The following is a 27292-nucleotide window of genomic DNA, read 5'->3' as shown; positions in this document are numbered from 1 at the left end:
GTGCATTACCAAAACCACAGTGCAGAGCTACGGAGCGCAGCTGGAAACCCACCACCTCCCTCCTGCCAGCTGGCTTGGGCTGTTTGCACAACCACTGGTGGATCAGTTGTCCTCCGAGGGAAGGGATGAAGTGCTGTATTCGCTGTAGGTAGAGAGGAGAAGCAGTGGGGAGAAGCACTTGGTGGGGGAGATGCTCACAGGGACCTGTGTCCAGGTTGATGCTTGCATATGATTGACTTCAACCTCTTGTCATCCTCTGTTGCAAAGAGCAGGATGGACTGGGAGCCAGCTCCTTTACCCTCCAACAGTGCTCTCAGGGTGTTTCAGGCTCTGTGGCACTTGGACACTTACAGATTGGCAGGTAAATTATCTTCTTATTCTGGCAAACTACACCATGGCACTTGCACTGCTGATGGATGCCTCGCAGGGTTCACAGCCTGTTGTACCTTTCAGTCTCTCCACAGACTGCAGAGACACGTCCTTGCCCATACAGAAAGTCTGGATCCTCAGTGGACTCCCTACTCTGTTGATCCCAGGATTTGCTCCTCCAGCCATTCTCTCCGAATGAAGATGCCCAGGCAACCTCTGATGCTCTGCAAGGGGAAGAGATTTGCAGCTCCTTGTGGCTCAAATGAACCAATTAGAGGTCAAACGGCCAAGTTCAGAAGAGAATCAAAGATAATGAAGGCAACAAGCTTGTATTAGAAGACTGAAAGCACTGGAAGGAGATAATACTTGAGACAGCAGCTCAGGAAAGGTGCACAAATCTGATCTTGCACTCAGCTGTGTGCTGATGCCCTGATTTCTCCCTTTTGACCAGGGGACAATTGGCCCATCCCTTTGTTGAGCTTTGTCACCAAGTGTGAACTTGGACAAAGAGATCAGAAGATAGATACTCACTTAGCTCCAGCTGCCTTGAGACCTGCCAGCCACAGCTGGGAGACTCATGGACCAGCTTCAGCTTGCTGAAATCCACTGGCTTTGAACCACGCACAGGCTGTCCCCAGGGACATGGCTGGGGCCTCCCTGCTGCTTTGGTTTGGGATTTAAAACCAGCTTTCAGATATGTTAACACTGGGAACGGCTGAGCCAAGTTAGAGCTTAGAGTCTTCAACAATGCTTCTTGGGTGCCAGGGAATCTTGGTCGTGGTCTTGGTATCTATGATAGATTCCAAGCATCAGGATGGCTTTCTGGAAAATGAAGCCTTGCTCGGTAAAGCCAGCTGTGTCCCTGCTGTAGGGATCAGTCGCTGGGTGAACGTCTCTTTTCTGGCTGGCTGAATGCAAAGTCAGGTGGGGAAGTCCTACCAAGGATGGAAAGTGTCACCAAGACCTTCCTTTCAGCCAAGTTCCTCAGCTTCAAGTGGAATCCATGACCCAGAAGAGCAGCACAGACCTTTTATGCTTCCTCCAGCTTTACCACTGAAGGTGCTTTAGCACATCCCTTCTTCATCCGCCGTCTCCCACGTTCCTCTATGACTGTGCAGACCAAAGAACTGCTTAGCCTCCTTCTATCCCTTGCACTAGGCAATCTCCATATGGCGTACATGCCCTGCCAAGCTCCCCCAGCTACAACAGGGTGCTGCCAGCACCAGGCCTTTGCCCCATACCAATATGTGCAAAATGGGCTTGAATACGTACCAGCAATAAAGCATTTCAGAGCAACCAGATGCCTCATTTCCCACATTGGTCAGGCGGACACTCAGTAGTGAAGTGTCGCATTCCTCTGGACATAAGCAAAATCAAGACTAAGACTAAACATGTCCTTGGTGTTAAGGAAAATCCTTCAAGAAGGGTTGTAGCTGTGGGAACATGTGATGGAAAGGGTTTTTCCAGAGGCTGTTGCTGCTCAGGGGGGGCACATCTCTGTGGGACCCCTCTAGTACCAAGGCAGAGGGCAACACAAAGCCAATACAAGGCGCAGGAAAAGCTTCTCTCTATGTCCATGACTGCAGATGGGCATCAGCTTCCTTAAGCTAATGTGAATCTCCTCCAGATGTTGAAGGTGGGGTACGCACTCCTAAATGGAGGTTAGTTTGTTGGCACAGGTAACCAGACAGATCCTTGTGTGTCTCTTGCAGTAACAGCACAGAAACATCAACATCTCTCTGTAGTTGAGCAGCACACCACTGGAGGAGAAGGAAACATCTCTAGTCCAGGGAAACGTCAGCAGATCCAGGCAGGAATGCAATGAAGCACAGAGGTAAGGGCTCTGGGTGTCATGCCAGGAGAGACCAAATGAAGATGTAATAGCTGCAGTTCTCTGTAAAACTGAGTATTGGACAGTGTTAACACTGTCAGATGTATTAAAACCATATGTAACATGCGTGATGTGCAAGCACACAATAACTGCAGCACACCCAAGCCCAACGTGCCTCCTCCCTACACTATAAGTGGCTCTGTACCTTCCTACGGCAATTTCCCTACCAATGGATGGGTTTGTCACTGTGCCTGTGGTGGCTTCTGTGGCACTGCCTTGCAGAGGATGGGTTGATGTGATATTCCAGCTTCCAATACTCAACTGAATGGGAGGTGGTTGCCGTTATCTTTAGCATCTCTGAGCTGTCAACTTGGCAGAAACCTAAGGAGGATCCCATGGATATTTGTACCTTTTCCCCATGGTAAGGTGGGATAAAAGTCTCAAAAATGGGAAAGGAAAAATTATTTGTTCTTCTATCAGAGGACTTCCATCTTCAAATTACCTCAGCAAGACAGGAACACCAGCCTATATATGAGGTAATGGCCAGGCGTTTGGCAGGGGAGCCAATGCTATCTGGAGCCTATGTGGTCTCTGACAGTCTGCCCTGAGTTAAGACATAGGGATATACAAAGCAGCACATTAAAATAGTAGATGGAAATATAGCAGTCTGCAGTAAAACAAACACACACAAAAGGGAGTGATTATGAGCAGGAATCTTGGCTCTGTTGACTCTTTATGGCATCATGTTCCCAGGGACATGCTGGCAAACAGCGGGGATGGAGTCTGAGAGAATCTATATTTCATACTCTATAACTTAATATGGCTTTTGCATGAGTTTAGTATTTTTATTGGGTTCTTAAAACATGCACTGTATAAACACGTGAACCAGCCAGAAGCACAGCACGTGGAGGGCCGGGTGCTGAGGGTGGCTGTCCATGGAGCTGGGAGGGAGCCGGGATGTTGGGAACCACCCCATGCCATACCACCCCTTGGTATGGTCCCAATCCTGCAAAGAGCTCCCTGCGGATACAGGGGGCTGGGGCCAAGGATGGCCTTATTTAGGGCAGGACAACAGCCTTATTCTGGACATTTATGGTGCTGCATGGCAGTACTGAGCCAACGTTTCCACTTTCAAGGCGAGTCAGTGCTCACACCGCAACCTCAGCCCAAAACCAACATGAAACCAGCCCCTTTGCCTCCATCCCCTCGCACCCTTCTCCTTGTCCTTCTTTTAGCCAGCCACCATGTCACCAAAGGGAAAACAATCTGTTCCAACACAGAGCATCCTCCCAGCTCTCAGAGGTACCTGCCTGCCCTATCACTTCCCACCCATCCTGGGCAGGGAATTCAGAGCTGCCATAAACCTGGTCAGACCTGGGCTCCTTCTGACACATCCAGAGACGTGTGGGGTGGGAGCCAGCGTGTTCCCTGGCTGCATCAGGAACAGGGCTTGTGCTATAGGCGAGCACGGCCGCTCCGCTCAGGCTGGCTGCATCCAACCCAGCCAGGCAATGGCTGCACAGCAAGAACCTCACAAGTCTTGCACGTCGGAGAGCTTTGATCCACAGCAATAATTACAATGAATAAATCATGATGTCAAGATGACATCGTCTGCATTTCAAGCAGAAGGACCTGACTTGGCTTGCAGAGCAGCCCGCTGGGGCACTGGGCAGAGCTATCCTTCATCTGGCAACACTGAATGAGCCCCAGGCCAGACCGTGCAGACTTATCCCAGAGCCAAAATCACACTTTCTGTGCACACCAGAATCAGACCTCCAAGTGAACCAGACATGTCGAGGATATTCATTGAGGATCCAGGGATCATTTCCTGCTAATTTGTTCTATTTGTTTTCTATATTTAAGGGAGAAACCTAGAACTAAGCAAGTAATCATCAAAGAGAAGTGAGAGAAAGCAAAAGCTGGCCATTTCCAAACTCCAGGCCAAGGCTGGAGTGCCAGCCAGGGGAAAATCAGTTCCTCGCAGTCCTTTGCACATCCCTCTCTATACCCTGCGAGGTGGTCCATTTCACAGGTGCAGCAGAGGCACCGTGTCCCAAACCCTATGGCAGAGCAGGGAAGTGATCCACACCTTAAGTGTGTATCCTGATGGAAAGACCAAACCATCTCCTGGATGGAGGTCTTTGCAAAAATAACACACTTTATGGCACCATTTGCAATGAGTGACATCTCAAATGGGACTGCTTTAAGTCCTGGTTTACTGCCTGCATCTCCCTCTCAGGCTGCCCCTAGGAGTTTTGCTGGAATATGGCATGCTTTGTTAGGGTCGTATTAATGCCTACAGTAATCACTGCCCTTATTTGAAACAAAAGAAGAAGGGGAAAAAAAAAGAAAGAAAAAGCCTATTTATTTCTTACTAGGGTTTAAGTGCAATCAAGTCTCTCAGAGGACTGAAAGCTTCCTTTTAGTGCAAAAGGATTTTGTCTCTTAGATGAGCTGGTTTGCCCTCTGCAGCCCAAAGCTCGGTGTGTGCCTGAAGCCTGAGCTGGGGAGCATGTGCTGCACCCCTGGGCTCAAACCGCAGCCATTGGGAACGTTAAAGTCATCTTAGACACAGGGATTTAGACAAGAGCTGATCTTTCTAGGGCAAGATGTCACTCCGATCTGGAAACCAGGGTGCAGTGGCCCTATGGAGAGCACAATGCTGTACCCTGGTGACTCGATACCCGCCTATGCAGCTCAGAGGGGAGAGCAGTGATTGATTCAGGGACCCCATGGGGTCCAGGCTGGTTTCCAGACTCACTCGGACACCTGTGATGCCGGGATATCCAGGAGGCCCTTCCTTTCCCTTCAGTCCTTCGTTGCCTTTTTCTCCTTTCTCTCCTTCCAGGCCTTGGTCTCCTTTGTCTCCCTGTGGAAGAGAGGAGGGTGGGAACTTTTCATACCCACACAGCGCATGGGTCACTGGACAAGGCAAAAAACCCACCACATAATTAATATTTCAGGAGTCTGAGAGGAAGAAGCCTGCGAGGGAAAGGATGAATGAGGATGAGTCATAATACACTTGACATTTAAAACATGAGCAAAACCAGGTTTCTTGTGTTTTGTTGAATGTCTTGGCTGGAGGGGAAGGAACTCCCCCATTACACAGGGTAATGTGAACCCCTTTGCTTCCCCTTCAATAAGAGCTGAACCTCCCACATGAATGAGACAAGCAGACAAGAGCTGCAAGTCTCTCTTGCCTAAGCTTGGGATGCTGCAAGGTTCATAATAGGACAGGTTTGTCTGGAGCAGCCTTTTGGCTCCTGCTGCCAAATGGGAATCAGCCCAGGGCTCAAATAAACCCTCTGCACAACAGAGTCATCTCGCCCTGGTGAAGGATTTGTGGCCTGAGCAGCAGGTATCACATCGAATCACTGCTCCTGCAATTGATAGCACTGAATTTTATGGAGACAACCAAAAAGGCCAATTCTGTACTGAGAGCAGCACCTAACACTTGTGCAACCAGATTGGCTTTAACAGTCATTTCCTACTTGCACCTATGATTGTGAGAGCACAGCAACACCCCTTCTGATTAAACACACGCTCTTCTGTCCAGAGACACATTCAGGCTGAATAGATTTGGTTTGAGGAGCTCTTAGGGATAGTGGTGGCAAGAGAATACAGAAGTCTTGACTGTCTTTAAGGAAGAGTCTTATTCTTGGTCCAGCGTTCAGAGATAAGCGGAACGGAGACACATGGCAAACAGCTTAACCAGTACAAAGCAATAAATTGCGTTGCTGTGGGACTGGCTGCTGTTTCTTTCCATGGGACAAAGCTGTTGGCCTGTTTGGATAGACCAGCTGGGCAGGGACAGGAATCAGGCCTGTTCCAAAGGCCAGGTAGCAAGCCCACAGCAGTGAGATACAGAGCACAGCACAAGCCCTGAGCGAGCTTTGCCAAGAGGAAGGGCATCTGGTTTCTTTACTTTCTAGCAATGCTCTGACCAGTGATGCAGGGCAGTGATTTGGTTTCCCCTGCCAGGCCCTGGAATTCCTGATTAGTTGGAAATTGAATCTGCAAAGACTCAAATAACCCAGACAAATTGTTGGAAACCACAGTTTGGAGAACTTGACCTTTTTGGAGATCTGATCAGGTGCCAAAACCGCAGGCAGAGGAGTGAAACAGGAGGAGTCCATTACATGTGCTTGCAGGATAAGAGTCCTTAGAGGGAGCAGGGCAGAGGTTTATTGCCCAGAGGGCCCAATGACCCCTTTAGCTTCAACCTGGCCCTGGGAATCACGGGACCTTGAGTGCATGGGGATGTGAGAGCTGAAACGTGCCATGAGAGTGAGGTTTACCTTGACACCGTCCGGGCCGGGTGCCCCGTTGTCCCCTTCCAGCCCTGGTTCCCCCTGTAAGACAGAGGCAAGCACCATAAGGATGTACATAAACAGGCTTTTCCCTAAGCTTTCTGTAGATGATTCATGGCAGCGAGTGACAGGATCCCAGCCCTTTGACATGTCCCATCTCACATCCTGATGCCAAACAAGCTCTTCTGGAGCAAGAGCAGGAATTCAGCCTCTTGTTTTATTCTGAGACACAGTTTCTCCTCCATGGACCCTATGGGAAGACCTTTTCCCTGTGCTGAAAAGGGGGCTCAGTCTGCATTCATTTAACCTGGGGCTTCCCCATCCTGCTCCAACAACTGACCTTAGTCCTGAGAAGGGACAAGAGGTGCTGCTGGATTCAATCCACACATTCATCCCACCTCTGGCTCCGTCCCACCTGTGTATAGTGTAGCCAGTGTTTCCCTGCTTAATGCTTGCCTTCTGCTCCAGCATTCCCTGCATCCTCCTGGTGAACAGGACAGGTCTGTTTCCACACTGCCCCTTTCATACGTGAGGGGGTCACAGCAAAGCAGCACTGTACCATTGGGGATGCTCACGTAGGATGCTGAGCTGGAGCTGAGAGGCTCTGTGAGGAGGGTGTTGCCATCACCCGCAGGAGAAACAAAGGCCATAAGGGTTATGGCATGCTCAGAGCAGGGTCTGTCTGCCCAGGCTTACAGTGAACAGGGAATAGAGCCTCCGGGGAACTACTAAGGCAAAGCAGCTCATCCAGAAGGTGCTGTACTCACCCTTTGACCAATGAGGCCTTGCTCTCCAGGGGTTCCCAACTGGCCAGGATCACCCTATAAAGAAGGAAGCATACACATGGAGACAAGCGGTTTACTGATGGTGAGTGAGCTTGAAGCACTCCCCATTGCACCCCTCATTTTGACCTTTCTTTCATTCTACACAAACATCTTCAGTTTGTGAAGGGGTCCAAAGGACAGGTTGGCATCACCAGCTTGCACAGGGCCAGCTCACACCAGCTCTGTTGCAGTGATGCTCAACAAGACAGGGATCAGTGGTTGTGCCAAGAAGATATCCCCTTGGCATGGTCCTTTGGCAGCAAAGCAGCAATGCTGGGTGCATGCAGCGCTGCAGCAGACACGACCAGGGAGGAGAAGAAAGCAAGCAGCTCTCTGAGCCCCAGCATCACTGAGGAGGGTGAAGAAGAACCTGAGTCTTTGATGGCACTAAAATGAATGGATTGAAGGTAGCAAACAAATGGATCTTGGGGACAGGCTGTGAGGTTGTGATTCAGCACAACAGCCATAAGGCAGCTACATCCCATGTGTGCCCATCCAAGATAAGCCTTGCAAGGAAGAGAGCTCAGGAAACACTGAGGTACAAGGGGAAAAAGCTTGGATCTATCCATACATCTTAACCTGCATCAAACCAGTCTGCAAGTGATGACTGTGCAAAGCAATCTCAGTCTATCCCAGCACCTCCCAGTTTAGGATAAGGAGCAGCACGGGATTGGTGCTCCCCAGCTCCCAGCAAGGATGTGTTACAGGAGGTAAAGGGGTGTTTGTGCAAACATCATGCCCCGTTCCCACGGAGCAGGGCTGGGAGCACGGGAGCTATAACACCCGTGCAGCATCAGGACGCCAAAGACATGGCAGCTCCAGTGGAGCGTCAGAAGGTTTGCCAAGGAAAACATGGCAAAGGATGGGGCTGGGGGCGGGGGGTGAAGAGCAGCACAGAGGAAATTGCATTTAATCCCCACATAGAGCCCGTTCAAAAGCTTTGCACACAGGAGCGAACCTTCAAACCGAGCGGAAAGGGGGTTAGGATCAAATAAAAACCCCCCTGAGCTGCTCGGCACAGGGATCTCATTCAAACAAAGAGATGCTTTTTAGAGGCTTTTCCGTGTGGACAAGAAGGTGCATTCATGGCTCTGGAGCAGGGCACCCTTCCCCCATAACCTTTACAGGAGTTCGGTCCCTATGGAGCTGAGGCTTGGAAACTGCAGCAGGATCTTGTTTGGGAGGGTTTTTGAACCTGGGACCTGCCTAAGACTCTTCTTGTTCCAAATTAGAGGCTGCTGGATCTCTGGGTCTTGAGGACTCCCCGCTCCACTCAGACTGAGGGAGAAATGAGCTTCATTTCCAAGGTCTTCATAGCTCTGGAGGGTCAAGGCCCCCGGGATGGAGCTTCTCCCCATCACCATGGGATGGAGCTCAGCGCTTTGTAACTAAGGGCTTAAAATTAACCTGGTTTTCTCTCTTAAACTTTAGGACAAGGGGAATGGGTTTAAACTGAAACAGGGGAGATTTAGGTTAGATATAAGGAAGAAGCTCCACTGTGAGGGTGGTGAAGAGCTGGAATGGACTGCCCAGAGAAGTGGTAAATGCTGCATCCCTGGCCCCAGCCAGGTTGGACAGAGCCTTGGTTGACAGGGTCGAGTGCGAGATGTCCCTGCCCACGGCAGGGGGCTGAAACTGGATGATCTCAAGGTTCTTTCCAACCCGAACCATTCCATGATTCTATGATAGTTTGTGGAATATACAACTGCTTCGGCTGCTGGAGGGTGAACCCCAATGTTACCCCATCCTGCAGGAACAGAGGTTGCTATTATTATCTCCTTGGTCTGACACAGCATTTGCACTAAGGGGGTTTTCTTACCTTCATGCCAGGTTCACCTGCAGGGCCAGGTTGTCCTATTGAGCCAGGCGGTCCCTGGGAAACAAAACACCCCAAGATAATGAAAAAACCCATTGTAACCAAGCAGAAAGCAAGATCAAAGACATAATTCCTTTAACAGAGCCCTCTTGGGCCAGCAGAGCCCTGGCTGCAATGTAATTACCTCCCTGGAGCTGGATCAGGGTACACAGCATCAAAGAGGCTCAGTCCCTCCCTTGCCTCGTTCCTGGGAAGGCTCTGCTCATCCCTCACACCTCCCCTGTCCCCAGACACCTCTGCCAAGCGCTTCCAACTCATTCCAACCCTCTGCTTTCTAAGGGTAGTAACCACGCCAGGGAGCAGCACTGGGATTAGAAGGGAAAGAAGGGAAAAGGTCCAGATTTAGACTTAAAAGCCCTTTTGCAAGGGTCCAGCAGGATGGCTGATACATCCAGCTCCCTGCATCCCCACTTCTCCATCACTATGGGTGTGAGGACACTCTCCAGGCCACCAGCCTGGTTCTGGTTAGGGTAAAACCTTAACACATCCTCGGGGGCTGCAGCACATTGAGATGACATGGCTTCAGTCATTTACTCTATTCATTTTCTCCAGGTGTAATGGGCCAGCAAACATCCTAATGCCAAAAACTGGGCTCAGACCAGAGATCCATGATCCAGGGTTGTCTCTAGGCTGTACTAGCTGAAAGAAAGTGGCTGACCCCTGTGTGAGCATAGACACTGATAGAGAGGCTTGGCATCCCTCAGAGGGCCTGACCTGGGAAACTATGGGAAATCAGAGAGAAACTGTTCTCACTCAGAGTCCAGCTTTACAATAGCGGGGTCATGTCCATCAGCTATCTTTAGTACCAAGATCAACTGGGAGCTTTAGTCTTTGTACATTTTCTGCTACCTCTGGGAAGCACGGGGAATGAGAATCAGTCAAAGAAGCCCAGAGATGGGACAGCAAAGAACGTCTTTAAAGGATTTGAGTGGTTTATTTACTTATGATATTTGCTTTCCGGACAACACTCTCCCTTCTCTTTGCAGATGGGAATGAAGAGCCCGGAGTCAAGGGAGCAACTCTGCTGCCCAGGGAATAAAGCCAGTTCCAGGCTTGCTGAACTGGATTCAAGGAGAGGAGGGAGCAAGGGCGTGTGTTGGGTTTGTGAACAGTCAAGTCACACAATGAGAAAACCGAGGCTCCAAATGAAAGCAGGAACCCTGCTCTGGTTTCTCCAGAGGTGCCAGTGCAGAAAGAGGCTCCTGCAAGAGTCAGACTTGAATCAAGCTTTGTACTTTCCTGGTTGGCAGCATGCAGAGGGGCTCGGGAGCAGCTTTCCAGCTTCCCAGTGTGGTTTACCACGCTGAGAGCTTGCTCCATCCAGTCTAGCAGCCATGAGAATGGAAACTTGCATGACTCACACTTTGCAGTAGAATGCATTAAAAGCCACCTTCGCTGCTGTTTGGACAACAGAGTGAAACATCACATCTGTATTACAGCTCGGGACCTATGGACAGGAGCTACCCAAAGGGAACTGGCACATCTGGAATAAACAGCTAAGACTGTAATACTTCAAGCACAATAAAATCAAGCCAGGGCTGCAGACGATTTAGGGAGGAACCATGGAGGCATCTCCTGCACTCCATTAGGGCACTGTTTGGCTGCTGCTGCTTTGGTTATGGTGTGTTTGTGCCACTGCTTCATGGCAACGGCAACCCCAAAGCACTGTCGACAGCAAAGGCGTTCCTCTGAGCTTCCTCAGAGGCTTGTGTTGGAACTGCCATAGCAATCCTTATGGGCTGTCTTGTCAGCAATGGCACCAGTGAGTGGGAAAAGCCAGTTTTCAGTTTGATTTGTTATTGTATTTGCACTGCCCTGGTGCAGAAAGATGCTCCCTGGTGTGGTTGTAAAGCCAGGCTTGGGACATGCTTGTCAGTGGGGTCAGCTTTAAGATGTTTCTCTTGTTGTGGGTCCGCACCTCTGCCAGCTGTGGGTCTATGGCCTGTGATGAAAATGATGCTTGAGTTTCTGATTTTCACCACTGGCTTTGGAAGTTCACATTTGGACTCAAAGGAAATCCTTCCTGCTCGTGTCCCCAGGTGTGGAAGGAAGCACCTCTGCACATTTACTCCTCCCTCACACCTACCACTGCTGGTGCAGGGGGAAAACAAACAGGAGCAAAGATCAGACCTACCTTATGCCCAATGTCTCCCAAAGGCCCGGGCGGCCCCTGTGGTCCCTGTGGCCCCTGGAAAAGAGACACAAGACTCTTTTCATACGAGTCTTCATTTCTGAAGGGCTATCCATGTCTGTAAGATAAAAAACCAGCTCCCTCCCATGCCACCGAGTGCAAGAGATGGCCAATGAGATGGGTCTGCTGAGGCACCTTAACAGGCAAACAGCGCAGGACACCCTTCATCTTTCTGGTTCTCACCTCAAACAACTGCAGTTGGCAATGTGAAAATGCCTGGTTTACCTTCTCCCTTCACTGTCCAGGTCAGTCCCAACAGACACAGAGAGCAGAGGTGATTCCTCTTCCTGCTTCAGTGTCCTCTTGGCCCTCCCTTTGGGCTGTGTCTTCACCAGTCACCTCCCAAAGCCATGGGCTCAGTTCTGACACTGTCCCAGTCCCAGCCTTGCCCTTCTCTCCTCCCTTCCCTTCCGGAATCCAGCCCAGGCTGCATCCTATACTCTCCCTGGCTGATCCACAGCCCCCTTCTGATTTCCAGGGGCTTGACCTTGTCCTTCCCCATGCCTCCTAGGACTCCAGCCAAGTCTTTCACATCCCTGACCAAGCTGGAGCTGGCAAGGACAGAGAAGCTGGGAATGGGAATAAGTGGTGTGGAAGAGGCAGACAGAGGAAGAAATGAAGTGGCTGCGTATGTGCAAGGAAAGACAGACGAAGAGGAAGTAATAAGACACTTACTGGGTCACCTGGAGCCCCTTTTGCTCCTGGAGGTCCAGAAGGTCCTTGGATACCCTAGAAAAGTCAAACACATCAAAGCCAGCTCCAACCTCATAGAAATCCTTCGTGCAGTAACATGCATCTCATAAATGCTCCAGTAAAAGGAGTGGAGAGGTAGCCAGACACTGTCCAAATGCTTCTTCCTGGACCAGGACTCAGCACTTAGGGATTTAAGTGAGATTAAGGTTATGAAAGGAAGCACAAGGGATGGATACTTACTGGGAAGCCACGTGCTCCTGTCTCTCCGGTCTCACCCATCTTCCCCTATGAACACACAGTTACAGTGATTATCAGCTGGGGATGTGCTGAGATACCTGCAGTGATTTGTCCAGCAGAAGCTGCAGTTCCCTGGGCAATGTGTGCATGTGGGTATCCCCACGGGGGACTGACACCGTGCCAGGCACTGGCTCTCACAGAGGACATACCTGCAGCCCATCTGGCCCCTGCTTGCCTGGCTCCCCTGATCGGCCCTGGAATGCAAAAAGGCAAAGACTCAAAACACTAGTGATGTTCTTCTGCCCCAGCCCACCTGTGCTTGCACATCAGTGCATCAAATATCCCCCTCCAGTTCCCTGCAGCTTTTGAGAGGCCAAATGCTAGCATCCTGCCTTAAACAGCACCTCAAACAGCACAGAATGTGGGCAATGGGCTGCAGGACCCAAGGTTTACTGAGCAAACACTGCTTTGCAGGAAGCTGGGACTCTCAGGAGACTCAGCACAGCCCTGACTGAGGAATAAAGGAGATTCCCCATCCATATTGTATTCACAGGACCATGTGTGCACAATGCAGGAGATGGAGTTTGTGATGCTCAATGGTAGGACCAGGGTCCAGCTCTGCCAAGCTACTCTTAGATCCGGCTGCTGCCAAAGGGAGAAACAATCCCATGCACCCACCTCAGAGCCTATTGTGGAGCAGCTCACCCTGGATGAAGATCTGCTTGGGCAGGATATCTGCCAGGCTTTGCACCAGGCATCTCTTGCCCTGCATTTTTCCCTGTCCTTATCTAAGTGACATGGAGCACATTAGAACAGGTACATATTCCCTTAGGTCATGCTTTACCAGTTGTGTTAAATTGCTCTGATTTTGGCACTATGTTCAGATGTAACCGTCAAGCACACTCACTGCCAGTTAAAGCCATTCCCACTCCTGTGGGGGATACTATTATTTCAGCAATGGCCCTTCTATGTTTGAGGACTACCTCTGTATTCAGTGGTCTCAGACCCCACATTGAACACATTTGCCTTTGGTTGCATGAAAGGCTCATCCCTGCAGGTCGATCCTTACAGAGCAATTGAGCATCCCCTGTTCCTGGAGGAGGACATGACCCTGATCCTGCCCAGAGCATGCCACAACACAGCTAAGAGCAGCCTTGGCCACCCATCGATGCTCACCTTGACACCTCGCGACCCCGGCTCACCGACTGGTCCATCAGGCCCTCTGTCACCCTGGGAAAAGGCAAAACAGAGGCAAAAATAAGAACACAAAGAATGTGTCTCACTGGAAAATACAGCGTTGCCCTAGCTTTGGGCACCAGGAAGGTCCATGAGGTCAGTCTTGGCCTAAACCAGCCTATACCTGGTTGGGTTGAGCACAGCAGTTCAGAGCCCAGGACTCAAAAGATCCATTCTGTGTTTTGTTGCTTCATTTCTCACCATTACAGCACCAAAATACTTTCTGTTCCTGTTAAACCAACTACCAACTGCAGACCAAAGCCAGGGGAGGAAAGAGGCCAGGAACAGCCTTATTTTGAGACAGCAGTTACATGACAACAGTTTCATGATGCACAAACTATCCTTATTGAGAGCAATCCTCTTCCTTCTTAGAAACTACACTTCTCCATCGCATCCGGACCTTAACTCTTGACATTCCACACTGTCTCATGATCACAATCAGGGCAACAGAAGTACAAGGTATAGAGGCACACAAGCCTGACCATACATAGTTGTCTTGGGCCCCAAACTGCTCTCAGAGATCAGGGTATGTTTGCTGGCAGCAGAACTCAAGGTTTCAGCTATAGTTTAAAGAACTGGCTGCTATTAAGGATCAGGCAGGTGCTCATGCATATGCATGCTAGGAGCATGCCGTGCCTGCTTTGGCATGTCTGATCCCATGCCCAGCATCAGCTCCGGGATGCATGCAGTAGGAATGAGGACCTCAGGAGGTGCATGGGACATGCACACATATGGCAAATACAGGAGTGCACACAGTGAGCAATCCTGATGGGATTAGGTACAATGGAACAGTTCATGGTACAGATGGGCATCTTGAGGAATGGGTGTCCTTGTTTTTCCAGAGGGTTCCAAGCGAGGAGAGGGGATAGCCATGATTTAGCTTTCAAGCTAATTCTGGAAGAGAACGCACATCCCTCTGCGCCACTTGAACCCCAGGAAGCAGCGTGTCCCACTGACGGAGAATAAACAGAGCCAGAGTGAGGGGAAAATAGAACAGTGAAAGAAAATAGGGCATATCAAAAGACTTTGTTAAGGCACGTCATGCTCATAATCAGGCCATGAGCTCAGTTGGGACTCTGAGGCGCTACCGCAATATAAATACAAACACAAACACAGAGCGGTGCTAGAATGGAGCCGTAAGAGGAATCCTGAGAGCAAGCCAGTGTGGAAATAGTGAAAACAGGAGCCAATGTGCTTAATCGGGATGCAAAGCGAGTGCCAAAAGTAATAACAGGGCTGGGGAGCCAATGCGTTAGAAAAGCAACTCCAGGATGACAGGCAAAGAGAGAGAGGGAGGCTCACAAAGAAAGGCAGTGTAAGAGCAGAAGAGGAATAGGAAACCGGCCAAATTATTACAGCAGACAAACACTGTCAATGTAAAATAATGCAAAAACTTCTACTGGGCTTGGCAAAACCCTGTGCCGCTGAGAGTACCAGAGAGTCAATGACCAAGAGGCTCTATTGCGTGCCAGGAAGGCACAGCCCTAAAGAATGCTCAGCCTGGTCTCCAGGGCAGACGGACAGAGGAGGACCGTTCACCAGATGGGAACACCGCAACCAAACGGGGTGTTTCACAGGTCAGGGCTTTGCTGTGTTAGTGCAATGGTAGCTCACACCAGCCCAAGTGCCCCAGCTCGTGCTGGCCACTGCATCAGAGAGCAGCAAAGATCAAAAGGCTCATTAATCCTTGTCCATGCACAATGACATGAAGCAGAAGGTCATTGGAAAGCAGTAGGACTGACAGCCCAAGTCAGCACTGTAAATTGGGAGAGGAGGGCTTGAAGGCACCTGGGATGATGCTTGGGATGACAGGGGGTTGGGACTGGATGGTCTTAAAGTCCTTTCCAACCCAAACCATTCTGTGATTCTATGATGGGGACACCCAGCAAAATACACAGACCCGCTCCGGGCTGCCCAAACTGAAGGGAGGTATCAGCACGTGTATGGCACTGGCACCCTAGGAAAGCCCCCTGCTACCCAATCTGTCATCCTCCCTGTTCCCTTCCTCTTTGAAAGCCACTGAAGTACTTTGTGCAATTACACCTTTACTATCCAAGATGATGGGGTGACCTGATTGTGAAGAAGGGGAAGGATGTGCAGCAGGGAGGGATTCAATAGCTCAGCACTGGTATTACAGAAGGAGGGAGCAGAGATCAGAGGCAAACAGGACATGGAAACGACACAGCTTAGAGGTTTTCATTCCAGGACAGATGCTGCTGGGGAAGGGAAGTGGGATGCACCTGGCCCTGTCCAGCCCCTTTGCCAGCTCTGGTCTGGCTCAGGCTGTTGGGTGCCCTCAGCCCTCACTCAGCTCTGCAGCGAGGGCCATGGTTCTCAGTGCTCCGGCCCAGCAGGGCTGGGTAAGTGTTTGCAGTATCCTCATTTCTTCCAGCAGAGCTCTCTCAGCAGCATGGCAGGATCTGCCAGAGCAATCTCTCTTCACAGCAGTCCCCTGCCTAATCCCATCACAGCACGTCTCATCGGCATCTGACCTAAAGAAGGAGAAAGTGACCCTGTATTCGCAAACGCATGTGGCAAGCTTCATCTTCTCCAGCCTCCTGGGCTGGAACCCAGGATAAAGGCTTCCCCTAATTCACCCTGACAGGAAAGGCTACATTTAGTCAATTAGTTAAATCTTTAAATCTCTCTTTTACTGACAACGCTGGTTAGAGATGAGTGAGTGAGGTCCTGGCAGCTCCCTAGGGAGCATCCCATGCCCAACGCCGCAGGACACAGGATGATGCTTTCCCCCTGCACTCCTTGCAGCTTGGCATTGCAGGCAGGGCTAAGCAAAGCTCCCCTTGGACCCTCAGTGCTTCAGAATTAACTGCACAGCAAGGCATGCCTACCCTGAGCAGGCAGAGGGACCAAAGGGCATAGGCATCGTCCGAGGGGCATAGGCAGCATGGACCAGTCCTAAGGATGGGGTAAGGAGGGTGCAGTGAAAGGCATGGGTTTATCACTGGTGTCAGCGTAGCTGGAAGCCCATGAAACAGAGAAGGAAGCACTTCTTTAGTCTGTGTTAGTATTTATATGGCAGTACATTGCTCAGGAGAGGTTTTGCTGGGCCAGGGCTGTACAAACAGTGCAAGCTCCAAGTGGCTTTATAATGTAAACAGGAAAAAAAGAATGGTTAGATAGAGATCTGTCTGCTCTGCCGCACATGGGCAGCCAAGGCACAGAGAGATACAGGTCCGTGGCTGATGGAGCCTCTGAGAACCTGCTCACCAAAGCTACCTGGACATGGATATGCAACTCAAAGGCATTGCCATGCCCATCTCGAAGCAGCTCACACAGGGAGCCACAGCACAGATAATGTGCCCAGGCAGTCGCACTGCAGCACAAGACTAAGCGTCATCTCTCATTGCTACCTAACACATGAATTCAAGCTCCAGGCTTTGCAACTCATGTTTATTGAGGCAAGAGATAGACCCTGCTGCTGGAGCAGACAACATTCCTGCAGAGCAGACCTAAATACTCAATAGGGTGTTTCCACAAAGCAGCACCACATTCCCCCCCCTATTTAAACAGATACTCAGAGCTCAAAGATGGAAAGTAACCAGCCTCTGAACAGCAGAAGCAGCAGCATGAAGAAGCAGTCAGCAGCTCCTTTCCAGAAACCTAAAGCTTCTTCCTTACCCCTATACAAATATCAATCCAAACACTGATATTTCACAGTCTGGCCAAACAAAAAGCAAACAGATGCCCTGACTGGAGCTGAAAGGAGACACCACTGGCCACAGATCTGCAGCCAGCTTTTCACTTTTCCTGCTTTTCCAGCCAATTAGAAAGATCCCTGGGAGCAAAACCTCTGCTTTTCCCCCCATGAACAACTTTTCAGCTGGGCCTGGAAAAAGCAACTACTTTCAGGTTTGCTCAGATGACACCGCTCTATGGATCCCTAGCATTGATGGATTCCTGCAGTCAGTGATGCTGTGAAGCGTCGTACCCATGTGGCAGAGACACAAAGCAGCACCTTATCTCCTCTTTGCAGGCTTCACCTGGGCCACGGTTAATGCAGGAGCTTGATGAATGAATGCTGGAAGAGAGAAATGTGCTTTGGGACTTGAAAAGCTCCTTTGAGTCGCCCGAGCCAGTGCCCAGGGAGAGGGTGAAATACCAGAGGTATTGGCACACTTTAAGTGGAACAGGGCAAGATGAGCCACTTTCCAGCAGGATTTCAGGTGCAGCTTTAGGATCTGAGCTGCAAAGTCACTGAGCCAGTTGATATTTAACCTTTAGCAGAGATTCCCAGTCAATACCTGGGCTTTTTGCCATCTCTGTCCTCAACAGAGATGCTGAAGACCACAGATTAACAGAAATGTGCTTTTGCATTTACATGAGATGGGGTGATGGATGTGCTGAATCAGCTGCCTCCAAATGTAGACATTGATTTGGTTAAATAATTAGGTTTAAACATGTGCAGAGCTGTCACTAGCTGAATGTTAAGCACATGTCTAAGTGCTACACTGGGTGCAGTTGAAGGGAAAAAAGCCTGCGCTCACATGTCCAAGTTTCTTGTCCTTAGGGAAGAGGAGAGGGGAAACCACATTAGTGGAAGATTGTTCAGTATCAGTTTGATGGGCTAAGCAAAGGCTTGGGAAGGAATAATAGCCCTGTAATGACTAAAAAGAAGGTTAAGGAATTTTCTACTTATATCTCGACAGTACTAAAGCTATCACAACATAAATACAGGCCCCCAAAAGTCTCCATTGTTCCCTACAATCGAAACCATATTTGCTCTTTACGTCTCCTTCAAAAGCAAAATGACTTTAATGAAGTATCCACAAACACAGCTCATGGAATCCACAAACATCTGGCAGGGGCAGCATTCATGTTTCCACTCTGAATTGAATCACATCCCTTTTGTAAGCTAGGGTAGACAGAGGGTAATGGCTGAAGTTACAATCGGGGGATCATTTCCCTATTCTGAGTAAAGCGAGAGCTGGAATAGCAGGACAAACTGAGCAGACAAAGGATACTATGTGCCTGGAATATCTACTGAGTGCCTGGAATACCATCTAAGAGTATGAAGAGAAGGAAAACGTGAGAGGCACACAGACCAGAAACCCTCCGGGCAGGAGGTCTGCTGGTCCTTACAATACCAACTTGCCCACATCGTACTCACTGGAATCTGTAGGATTTCAGAGCAAAACCCAAGTTCCTCCTCTCTGCTGAGGATCTTAGAAAGGATGTGTTTGTCTGGGAAATTCCGTATGGATTATATCACTGCAGTGCTCAAATGCACCAGATCTCTGCCATGCCACAGTCCAACAGCGCACGTTGAGGGCAGGAGCAGCGCAGGGCACCAGCAGCAGATTCAGATGCTCAGTCCCTGTGTGGGTTATCCCTCTATGACACCTGTGTCCTTAGGGCAGGATAAAGACCACAATGCACCCTCTTCCCCAGGCACCATCCCCTGTTCTACCTTGATGCTCTGCACTTCCTGGGGTGGCCTTTTTGCCAGCCAGGGTAGAGCCACTGCTGCATTTCCAGGGCTGGGATGCACTTTGAAGTCTGGGCTTCCTCAGTGGAGGAATGTCCAGGAGAAGCCATTGGCACAGGGTCTGCCAGACTCCACATCTGGACAGGAAATGCAACCCAAGGCCATGGAGATGAGCATCTCTACCTTGTGGTACGTCATATTGAGGATGGACAGTGCTGGTGGCAGTTGGTGTCCCGAGGGTTTGGTACCCTCTATCAGGATCTAGCTACACCTGGAGGCAGGTCCCTGCCAACCTCCTTACTTAGGAGCTGAATCCAGATTTGCTCTTGGCTTTACCTTGTGTGATGATAAATATCCCCTTTCCTATTCCTAACAGTACAAGTGGTGTTGAAAACAGCCTGGTCAGCTGTACTTTCCTTGTGGGTTGAGGACTTCAGGCCAGCACAGAGGTAAGAAGCCAAAGAAGGTTTATGCAAGTGAATCCTTCACAATCTAAGAGCCAAACACCACACACTTGGGACGACTCTGCCACCGCGTATGTGAAAAGCACTGGTATAAATCCCTCATCTGCCAGATTTAACAGCAGCCTGGATTCATTCAGAAGGTGTTTCCCATTCAGCTCTGCACCACAGCTTTACCTTGAGATACTTTCTGCCATCCATTTCAAGCCTCCCATGAAAGAACGCCTCTGGTTTCCCATCCATCATGATCACGGATGCCCTGGACAGCTCTGTTAATCACTGCTGCGTAGCACAGAGAAACCTTGCTCCCTGGGGACCCTTCAATAGCACAGCTATGGAATGAGATCCATGGGCCTTCCCATCAAGGAGAATAGAGTCAAGGAACCTGTTTTTCCCAGCCACAAGTTAAAAGCTGAACCCTGATATGCATCTGCAGGGCTTGATGTTAGTGGTGTCCTTCTAGCTATGCTTCTAAAGCTTAAAGCAGTTCCAGGGTACATAACTCTGTGGTTATAAAGATTTCTAGTTGGTTATTCCATTTCCTTTGGCTGGTCCCAGCTATTCGAGGAGAGTATTAAGTCTCGTGTAGGGAAACACATGCAGTCCTTGGCTGTTCTCAATTCCCCAAGCAGGAATTGCAGTAGAAGCAGAGACTGGGGGCGGGTAAAACATATAGTTTACTCCAGCCTATGCCTTTGAAAATGAAACATGGAAACAGATACCATAAGATCTTTGGAGGAAGAAATGCAAAATATGTTGTTGTTGGGGCCTTCAGCAGAACCCATGTGTGCTGCTATTAATACTTTGTAAAGCAATCGGACAAGGAAAAACGACCCAGAGCAGGGATGCTCCTGCAATAAATGTCCTGTTGAAGAAGAAGAAAGATTGAAGAGCTCAGTGGGACATGGGCTGGATGTCACAGGCAGGAAAACAAGCAGCTTTGGCAGGTTCTAGAGGTCATTCTGCTGTCAGCTGTCACCCAAACAGGGCAGGAAGAACCACACATGAACTGACACAGAGCGCTTGTAGAATACTGATCCAGCGTAACACATACTTGCAGCACTGTCAGGGATGCTGTTTACTACTGCTTCCCAGTGCGAGGCTGGGGGTCTGCTCTTTCCAGGCAGAGCAAGGATTCACACATGGTCACAGCTTGGTGCTGCTTACATATGCACAGACAAAATCAGAGCCTTGTGTTACAGGCTGGAAAAACCCAGAGAAACACACAGGATGTGCTTATAATTTGATGCACTGACAATGCAGAACACACCTTTCTCATAACCCTGTGGAACGCTGCCAGAAGATGTTAATCCTGTGAGACTGAAAGGGGAGATATGGGAAGAGCAGCCTGTTTGGCTCCTTGTCAGCTCCATTTCTACCTGCCTTGTCTCTTTGTTCTATGCCATGGATAACATTTCCTCCTTTACCTGCCTCTGGTTAAATCACAACACTCCACATCTCAGCTGCTCTCTCTCTCATGTCAGCAAAGGCACCTTTGCTGGCCTTTTCCCCCAGCCTAGATACATCCTCAGATGACTAAACCTTCACCATCCTCACCAAAAGAGTCCATAAACCCTTCTTTGACATTGCAGGTGGTTGGAAAAGGCAAGCTGGATGGCTTCCACAATAAACTCTACACTGAGACACCCCTCTGCCCGTACACATCACTTGCATTCACATCCCTGATAAGACTTGCTTCAACGACCTCAGTCTTTACACACAGCAGAAACGTGGCTGTGATGGTTCAGCCCCAACTGCTGCTCATCCTCACACCCCCAAACTCATCCACCAGAACTGGTTCTCCAATGGCTAAAAGAGGAGAGGGAGAAGAGCTTGTGGAAAGTGCTTACCCTGCGGCCTTTCATCCCTCTCATCCCTGGTGCACCTCGGACTCCTGCTGGACCCTGGGAAGGGGAGAAGGGAAACAAAATGAAGATGAAGGAGGAGGAAGGCAGTATCTTGGTAAAGCCCCGCATCCTGATGTGATCTGCAGGAGCCTGAGATGCAGACCCTTGACCAGCAGGTTGGCTCACGAAACCCTCACCAAAGACATTCCCGTATTTGCTTTCCTATTAGTGGTTCTTTTTTAACTCACTGATTGTCTTTGGATCAAGAACATTTAGGCCCAGGATCCTGGCTGGTGTTTGTATACTTAAGTATCTGCAGCCCATTATCTGTTTAAATGGTGAGCGATTTGAAGTGATTTGAAGTCGAACATTTAGAATACCCTCTGAAGCTATTAAAAGCAGCTGTTGCTCAGTATCTGTACAGAAATAATAACAACCAGGATCTGTTTCTCACTTATCCAAATACAGAATCAGACACCTCATCTTATGTATCCAAGCTTGACCTTTTCAGCCAAATACCGATTTTATCCTCAAGCAACTGTTGCCCTCTTAGTGCTGTATAAATATTCATGCTGCCAGATAGATTTGGACTGTTGGTGTTGCGGATGATCCTGTTGTTCTTACACTTACAGAAAAGCTTCAGGTTCTCTTGTAACATGGATTTATGCACATTTCATTCATTAAAGTGCATACAGAAAACAGAAGAAAATGGAACAGCTTTTTTTTCTCTGTTAGAATACTTACCAGTTTCAAAAATTAAGGGATATGAACAATTAACAGGACTTATTTCTGCATTATAACTTAACCCCCCTGTATTTAAAATTAGTGCCTTTCTGCTGTCAGAAAACCTCAAAATGACACATTCCATTCTTACTCTCTCAAATGTTCCACATCAAGTTTTGCTATTTATACATGAATAGCTTTAACCAAATGCCAACACTGCAAACTCCACCAAGGATCAGAACAAAACCAGACTGTGGTCTTCCTACTGCTTGTACCACTGCCACTAGTAAAGGTTTTGCTTTTGGGGTGGAGGTATCTTGCTGCATGGCATGGAAAGGCAGAATACAGATGCTTAGCTGTTCTCTCTCAAGCTAGTTGACTGTAACTCCATTTGTAATCACAGTAAATCCCGGTTTTGCTCATGAGGTCAGTAGTGACTGGCACAGACAAGCAGTAGATGTGTCAGATGCCTGCTTTAAATAGAGATTTTTTTGTGATAAAACATACTGAAATGATATTTCAGTTGGTGTCTGGAATATCCTCCTGGAAGCGTCAGCCTATCCAGAAGAGCTTATGAAAATACAAGCACAGACACATTCATTGTGAAGGCAAAGTGGGGAGGGAAAGACTAGACAGCATGCTGAGAACGGCAAGGAACTGCTTAGGAGAAGATGAGTGCCTATGTATTAAAACTGTGTATTAACACAAAAGATACACCATGATGGTGAGCCAGAAGAGGGAAAAAGAATCCACAAGGCTCAGTGAGCTGTAATCAAGGAGTTTCCTATCATTGACTATACCTTTGCTTCCCATTCCCAATCAACCTCTACTGAATGAATCAGCCATCAAAGCTTCTAAGGCTTAATCTCAAAGATTTTAACAGTTTAGGACAAACAACAACAGCGTAGCTCAGGTCTACCTTGAAAAACAAGCAACGAATGGTGGAGAAACAGGCGGAAACAGCTGGAATTAATGAGAGGGGATGTGATATTAGGGGATTATTTGATTTACTGGCTTTGTGGGGAAGTTGGACTCAAGTGAATTATGGCTTTTGAAAATACAGCCTTGGAGGAAACATTTTGCTTGGATGAACTTGTTATTTGCCTGCAGGAGAACAGGGAACTGAAGGAAATGGAAGAACCTGGGGACAGCCTCGGCATCCAAAGCTCTGCAGAGAGGTTTCAGCATCTCCAGTCAGAGCTGATGCCTCAACTCTGCTGTCATCGTCCCCCAGTAAGACAGACAAAACTCACTGTCAGCTAAAGGTACTAGCAGTGCATTAGGCAGTGCTTCAGGAGAGGAGCTCTCTGCCACAGAGCCAGTACAGAGCCCACCTCGGCAAGGGTGCACTCCTGTCCTCCCCCATGATAACAGGCATGGAGCAAGCAGCTAACATGCTGGGAAAGCTGCTACAAAAGTGACATCTGGAGATATCCATCTGCCTCCCAGACTTCTGTCAGCAGCAACTGCTGCCATGAGGTGCTATGGAGCAGCTCATCGCTGGGGGCTGCAGGCAACGTCACGCCACATTGCTGCTCTGCAGCTAGGGATGGGTCACCCCGAGGTATTGCTTGACCTCAGACCTTTTGTTTCCTTCACCTCCATTGACTTGCAAGTGTGAAATCTCACCCCAGGCAGCAACTGGCTGCAGCTGGTGGTCCCAGAGCATCCCAGAGCATCCCCGTATCAGGCAGAGCTGCTGATCCGGAGGCCAAACCTTTGGCACTGCCTGGGCATTTCATGACTTGATCTTCATCCCAGCTAACAACACTGTGGGAATTCACACAGTGAGCAAAATCCATTCCCTGTGCCCAACCAGAACTGCTGGTTCCAGTTCCATCTGTGCTGCTGGGAGAGCTGGAGCTCCATCTGAGCAACGGCTGTGGGAAACTGGAGCCATGCTAACATCGACCTCCACACCAATTGCACGCTCCAGCCACAGCACATGGACCAGATGAGTCCGTCCAGATGGAGGGTGCATCCGGGGGCAGCTGCTCCTCTCACTCCAGTGAGGGTCTCTGAGGATGCACAGTGCATCCTCAGCGGGATACAGCTGCTGTATCACAAGATATGGTCACCATCCTGCCAACGATTCCCAGCCTTGTGATAATACCTTGAGCTAGTGAGCTCCTGTCCTGAGGCTGCATTGTGAGTTTTGGATGTCCCATTAGAGAAATGGGCTACAAAAGTTCTAATTAAACCCCTCTTTTCTTCTTAGCATCTCTTCCCATGTTGCTCCCACACATGCCCCATCCATTTCAGCATCTCTCTTGTGTCAAACCAACTGGTACATAATTGCTTGACCCACACTGTGAATGCCCAGGATAAGGGATGCTGTGTAGCATTACAAGGTGTGATAACCTTTACTTACTGTTGGTCCAGGGATCCCGGGAAACCCCACTCCTCCTGGTGTTCCAGGGTGCCCCTAGAAGGGAAGGAAGAAGAAGAGCATGCCTGCTGTGAATGCTCAGCCCTTCTTCCTCCAAGTGGGAAGGCAGGAAAAAAGGCATTGTTGGTTGCTTGCAAGGGCAGGCAGGTCTGTTATTTCTCAAGGTAATATTGCTCAGGGGTAGATGAAGCAGGCCAGACTGTCAAAAGCCCATCTCCGACTTTGCTAGCCACATAAGCAGATAGATTATCTGAACAGCCCAGAAGAGAATGGGCTGAATTAATATGACATTCTGTCTTTGGGCCTTGCACTAGGGTAGATGGGAGGTATCAGAGCAAGACAAGGTCTTGCTGAGGTCCCCTCTGTTAAACTCTCTAAATAGAACTTCATATAGCACTGTGCATAAGCAATCCTGCATCTCTAGCTGCCCCTGGCAACAGTGTGGGATGTGAACAACAGATCCCTGCTCCCTGTCTGTTCAGTAGCCAGGATGCTTGAAGACAAACAATCCTTCAGGTGCTGTAGCTTGCAGTTCCTGGTTATCTCTACTTGGCACAACAGGTCTCCAGCTGATGGAGCTGCAGAGCATGTCAAAACCCAGTGTTTCTCTGAAGGGGAGACTGCTGAACACAGCTGCTCAACACCCAGGCCAATGGACATTCCCATCCCCAGAGACAGGAAGAGTTTGTTGTCATGGAAGTAGGAGACCAGGAGAAGCTGCATCCTTCGCTAGGACAGAGAGAAAGAGGCAGCAGCAGGAGCGAGAGAATGCAGACTTACTCCTTACCATCGACCCCTTGATTCCTGGAGGGCCTGGGGGTCCCACTGAGCCACGGTCACCCTGGGGAGACACAGGTACATGGGGAAGAGTGAGGGCTTTTGCTGACAAGCACGCTGAGCTGGCAGCAACAGGGATTTGGAGCAATGAAACAACTGAAACACCCACAAATTGCCATCAGATTTCTACCAGAAAGGCTTCCAGTGCAGAATAATCATCACCCGTTTTCATGCATCCATCTCATTGAGGAGTTGAAGGATTTCAGCAAGAATTAGTTAATCCTCCATGTCCCATAAGAGGGGACTTTGTTATTGCCATCAAACCATTGAGGGACAAGAAACAAGAAATACACACAAGACCACCTTCTACTCAGGGTAGTGCTAGGACTGGATCCCAGGAGATCTCCATCTCTTCCCACCTAAGGCACGACATCCCTCTCTGTTCTGCAGTATCATAACCCTTACATATCCTGGTGTGTTTAGAGGCATGGATTTGAAAGCTGTGGTTATGAAGCCCTGCTGAGAGCAGGGAATCAAGTTGGGAAACACTAGAGATGCTGCCTGGAACACAGGGCTGGTGCTTCCAGGAGGAGACTGTAGGCGTTCTGGGGGGACTCCCTATCCTGTGGCTCATCCTGGGGCCACAGTGCAAACAGCAACAATCTGGAGACCTTCATTTATGTTCAGAGCTTCACAGCCCACCCTGACAACACAACCCCTTTTAAAACAAACCACTGTTTGCCATTAAAGAACTTAACATCATTCCAAAAGCCTTCTTTATCCCCACATCTCACTTCCCATGAGTACACCCCTGGTCCTACAGCTCAGCCAAGGGGTGTAAACCTCAATGAGCACCTCTGTGCCCCACTGACACAAGGGCAAGTTGAAGGGTTTGGTGATGGGACATCAACTACTCCTTTCTGGAGACAGTGGCAATTAACCACCACGACTGCCTCTGCTATGCCTCTCAGCCCCAGTAATGCGCTGGGAATTAGGTGTATTATGTTTGTGTGCTTGGGGGGATGAGGAAGGAGAGGTTAGCAAATGCTGCCAAGTAGTTTACGCCCAGAGTCTGACCTACCTTCCAACAGCTAAAGGGTAAGGGGGAATATTTCCTGGCCTCTAAGCAGCTTATTAAAAACAAACCCCAGAGTTGGTGTTGTCACCAGTTGGCCCTTGTAAACCAATATAAGGATTTCCTCCCCCTGAATGCATGGATTTTATTAAGTAAGTATTAACTGTATTGTTCTCTTTGATAATCTTTGGATTCTACTGGCTTCAGGCTGAAGTTTTGCAGCTCTCGGGACAGAGATTGCTGACTCAGCTATGTCTAATGAAAGCATATTTCCCACTTCATTTAGCTCACAACAGCATAGTAAGCTGTAGGATGCTATGCCAACTGGAGGCCTGGTTGAGGTTTTGGTGATAGTTATTTCTGTCATCTTTAAGCTTGTCCTGGTAGAGAAGTCTGACTGAAATCACAGCCATGCTGAGGATTTCCTAGGGCAGATTCCAAAAGGACAGCCCGGGTTTGCCTTGACGCTAATGTAACATCACCATGTCATCAATCTGCAAGATGAGGATTGCTCATGTGGTCAAGGCATTGGCATAGAAGTCATAGGGCCAGTTGTTAATTTACTGGAGTGGGGAAAAACGTCTTCCCATGTCTCCTGCATTGTAAATCCCTTATTCCTCATTCAATTCAGGGCTACAGTTGTCACTGAGACAGCTCACTCAGGCTCTGATTTAATGTGGAACCACCTTGGACACATCACAGCCTCCTTATTCTTCTTTTTCCCTTCAGTAAAACGCAGCTCACACCATGCCATTCCTTTTAGTTCTTGTGTGCCTTGGACTGAGCCTGCTTCTCTGCCCCACCAGAGAGCATCTCGTGTAACGGGCTTTCCAAAGCCTGCTGCAGACAGGCCATAAAACGCAGCACAACTGTCACAGAGCCTTTACATCATTACCCAGAGGACAGGGCTTGAAGTAATAGAAGTGAGAGAGAGGGAATGGATGTGTGGGATGCATCATTTTATGTTCTTCACTATCTTTACGGCTGGACTGTGAATAATTAAACCA

At 49.2% G+C, this 27292-nt stretch overlaps 1 protein-coding gene across 1 annotated transcript in view; it reads right to left on the bottom strand.

Annotated features, from left to right (window-relative positions):
- COL27A1 (collagen type XXVII alpha 1 chain) overlaps window positions 1-27292 on the bottom strand; it is a 151717-nt gene that overhangs the window by 31647 nt on the left and 92778 nt on the right. The window contains exons 26-37 of the mRNA XM_057405899.1: window positions 25221-25274; window positions 24416-24469; window positions 21325-21378; window positions 13508-13561; window positions 12541-12585; window positions 12335-12379; window positions 12077-12130; window positions 11345-11398; window positions 9154-9207; window positions 7278-7331; window positions 6499-6552; window positions 4962-5069 (exon numbers count right to left, since the gene is read on the bottom strand). Coding sequence (XP_057261882.1) covers window positions 4962-5069; window positions 6499-6552; window positions 7278-7331; window positions 9154-9207; window positions 11345-11398; window positions 12077-12130; window positions 12335-12379; window positions 12541-12585; window positions 13508-13561; window positions 21325-21378; window positions 24416-24469; window positions 25221-25274 — 684 coding nt within the window. The remainder of the gene's footprint in view (window positions 1-4961; window positions 5070-6498; window positions 6553-7277; window positions 7332-9153; window positions 9208-11344; window positions 11399-12076; window positions 12131-12334; window positions 12380-12540; window positions 12586-13507; window positions 13562-21324; window positions 21379-24415; window positions 24470-25220; window positions 25275-27292) is intronic.

The sequence above is a fragment of the Pezoporus wallicus genome, unplaced genomic scaffold (assembly GCF_028554395.1).
Source record: "Pezoporus wallicus isolate ANWC-B61680 ecotype Strahan unplaced genomic scaffold, APGP_CSIRO_Pwel_v1 contig_4684, whole genome shotgun sequence".
NCBI lineage: Eukaryota > Metazoa > Chordata > Aves > Psittaciformes > Psittacidae > Pezoporus > Pezoporus wallicus.
Note: the sequence above shows the minus strand (reverse complement) of the source record. Positions and strands in the feature narration are given on the sequence as shown.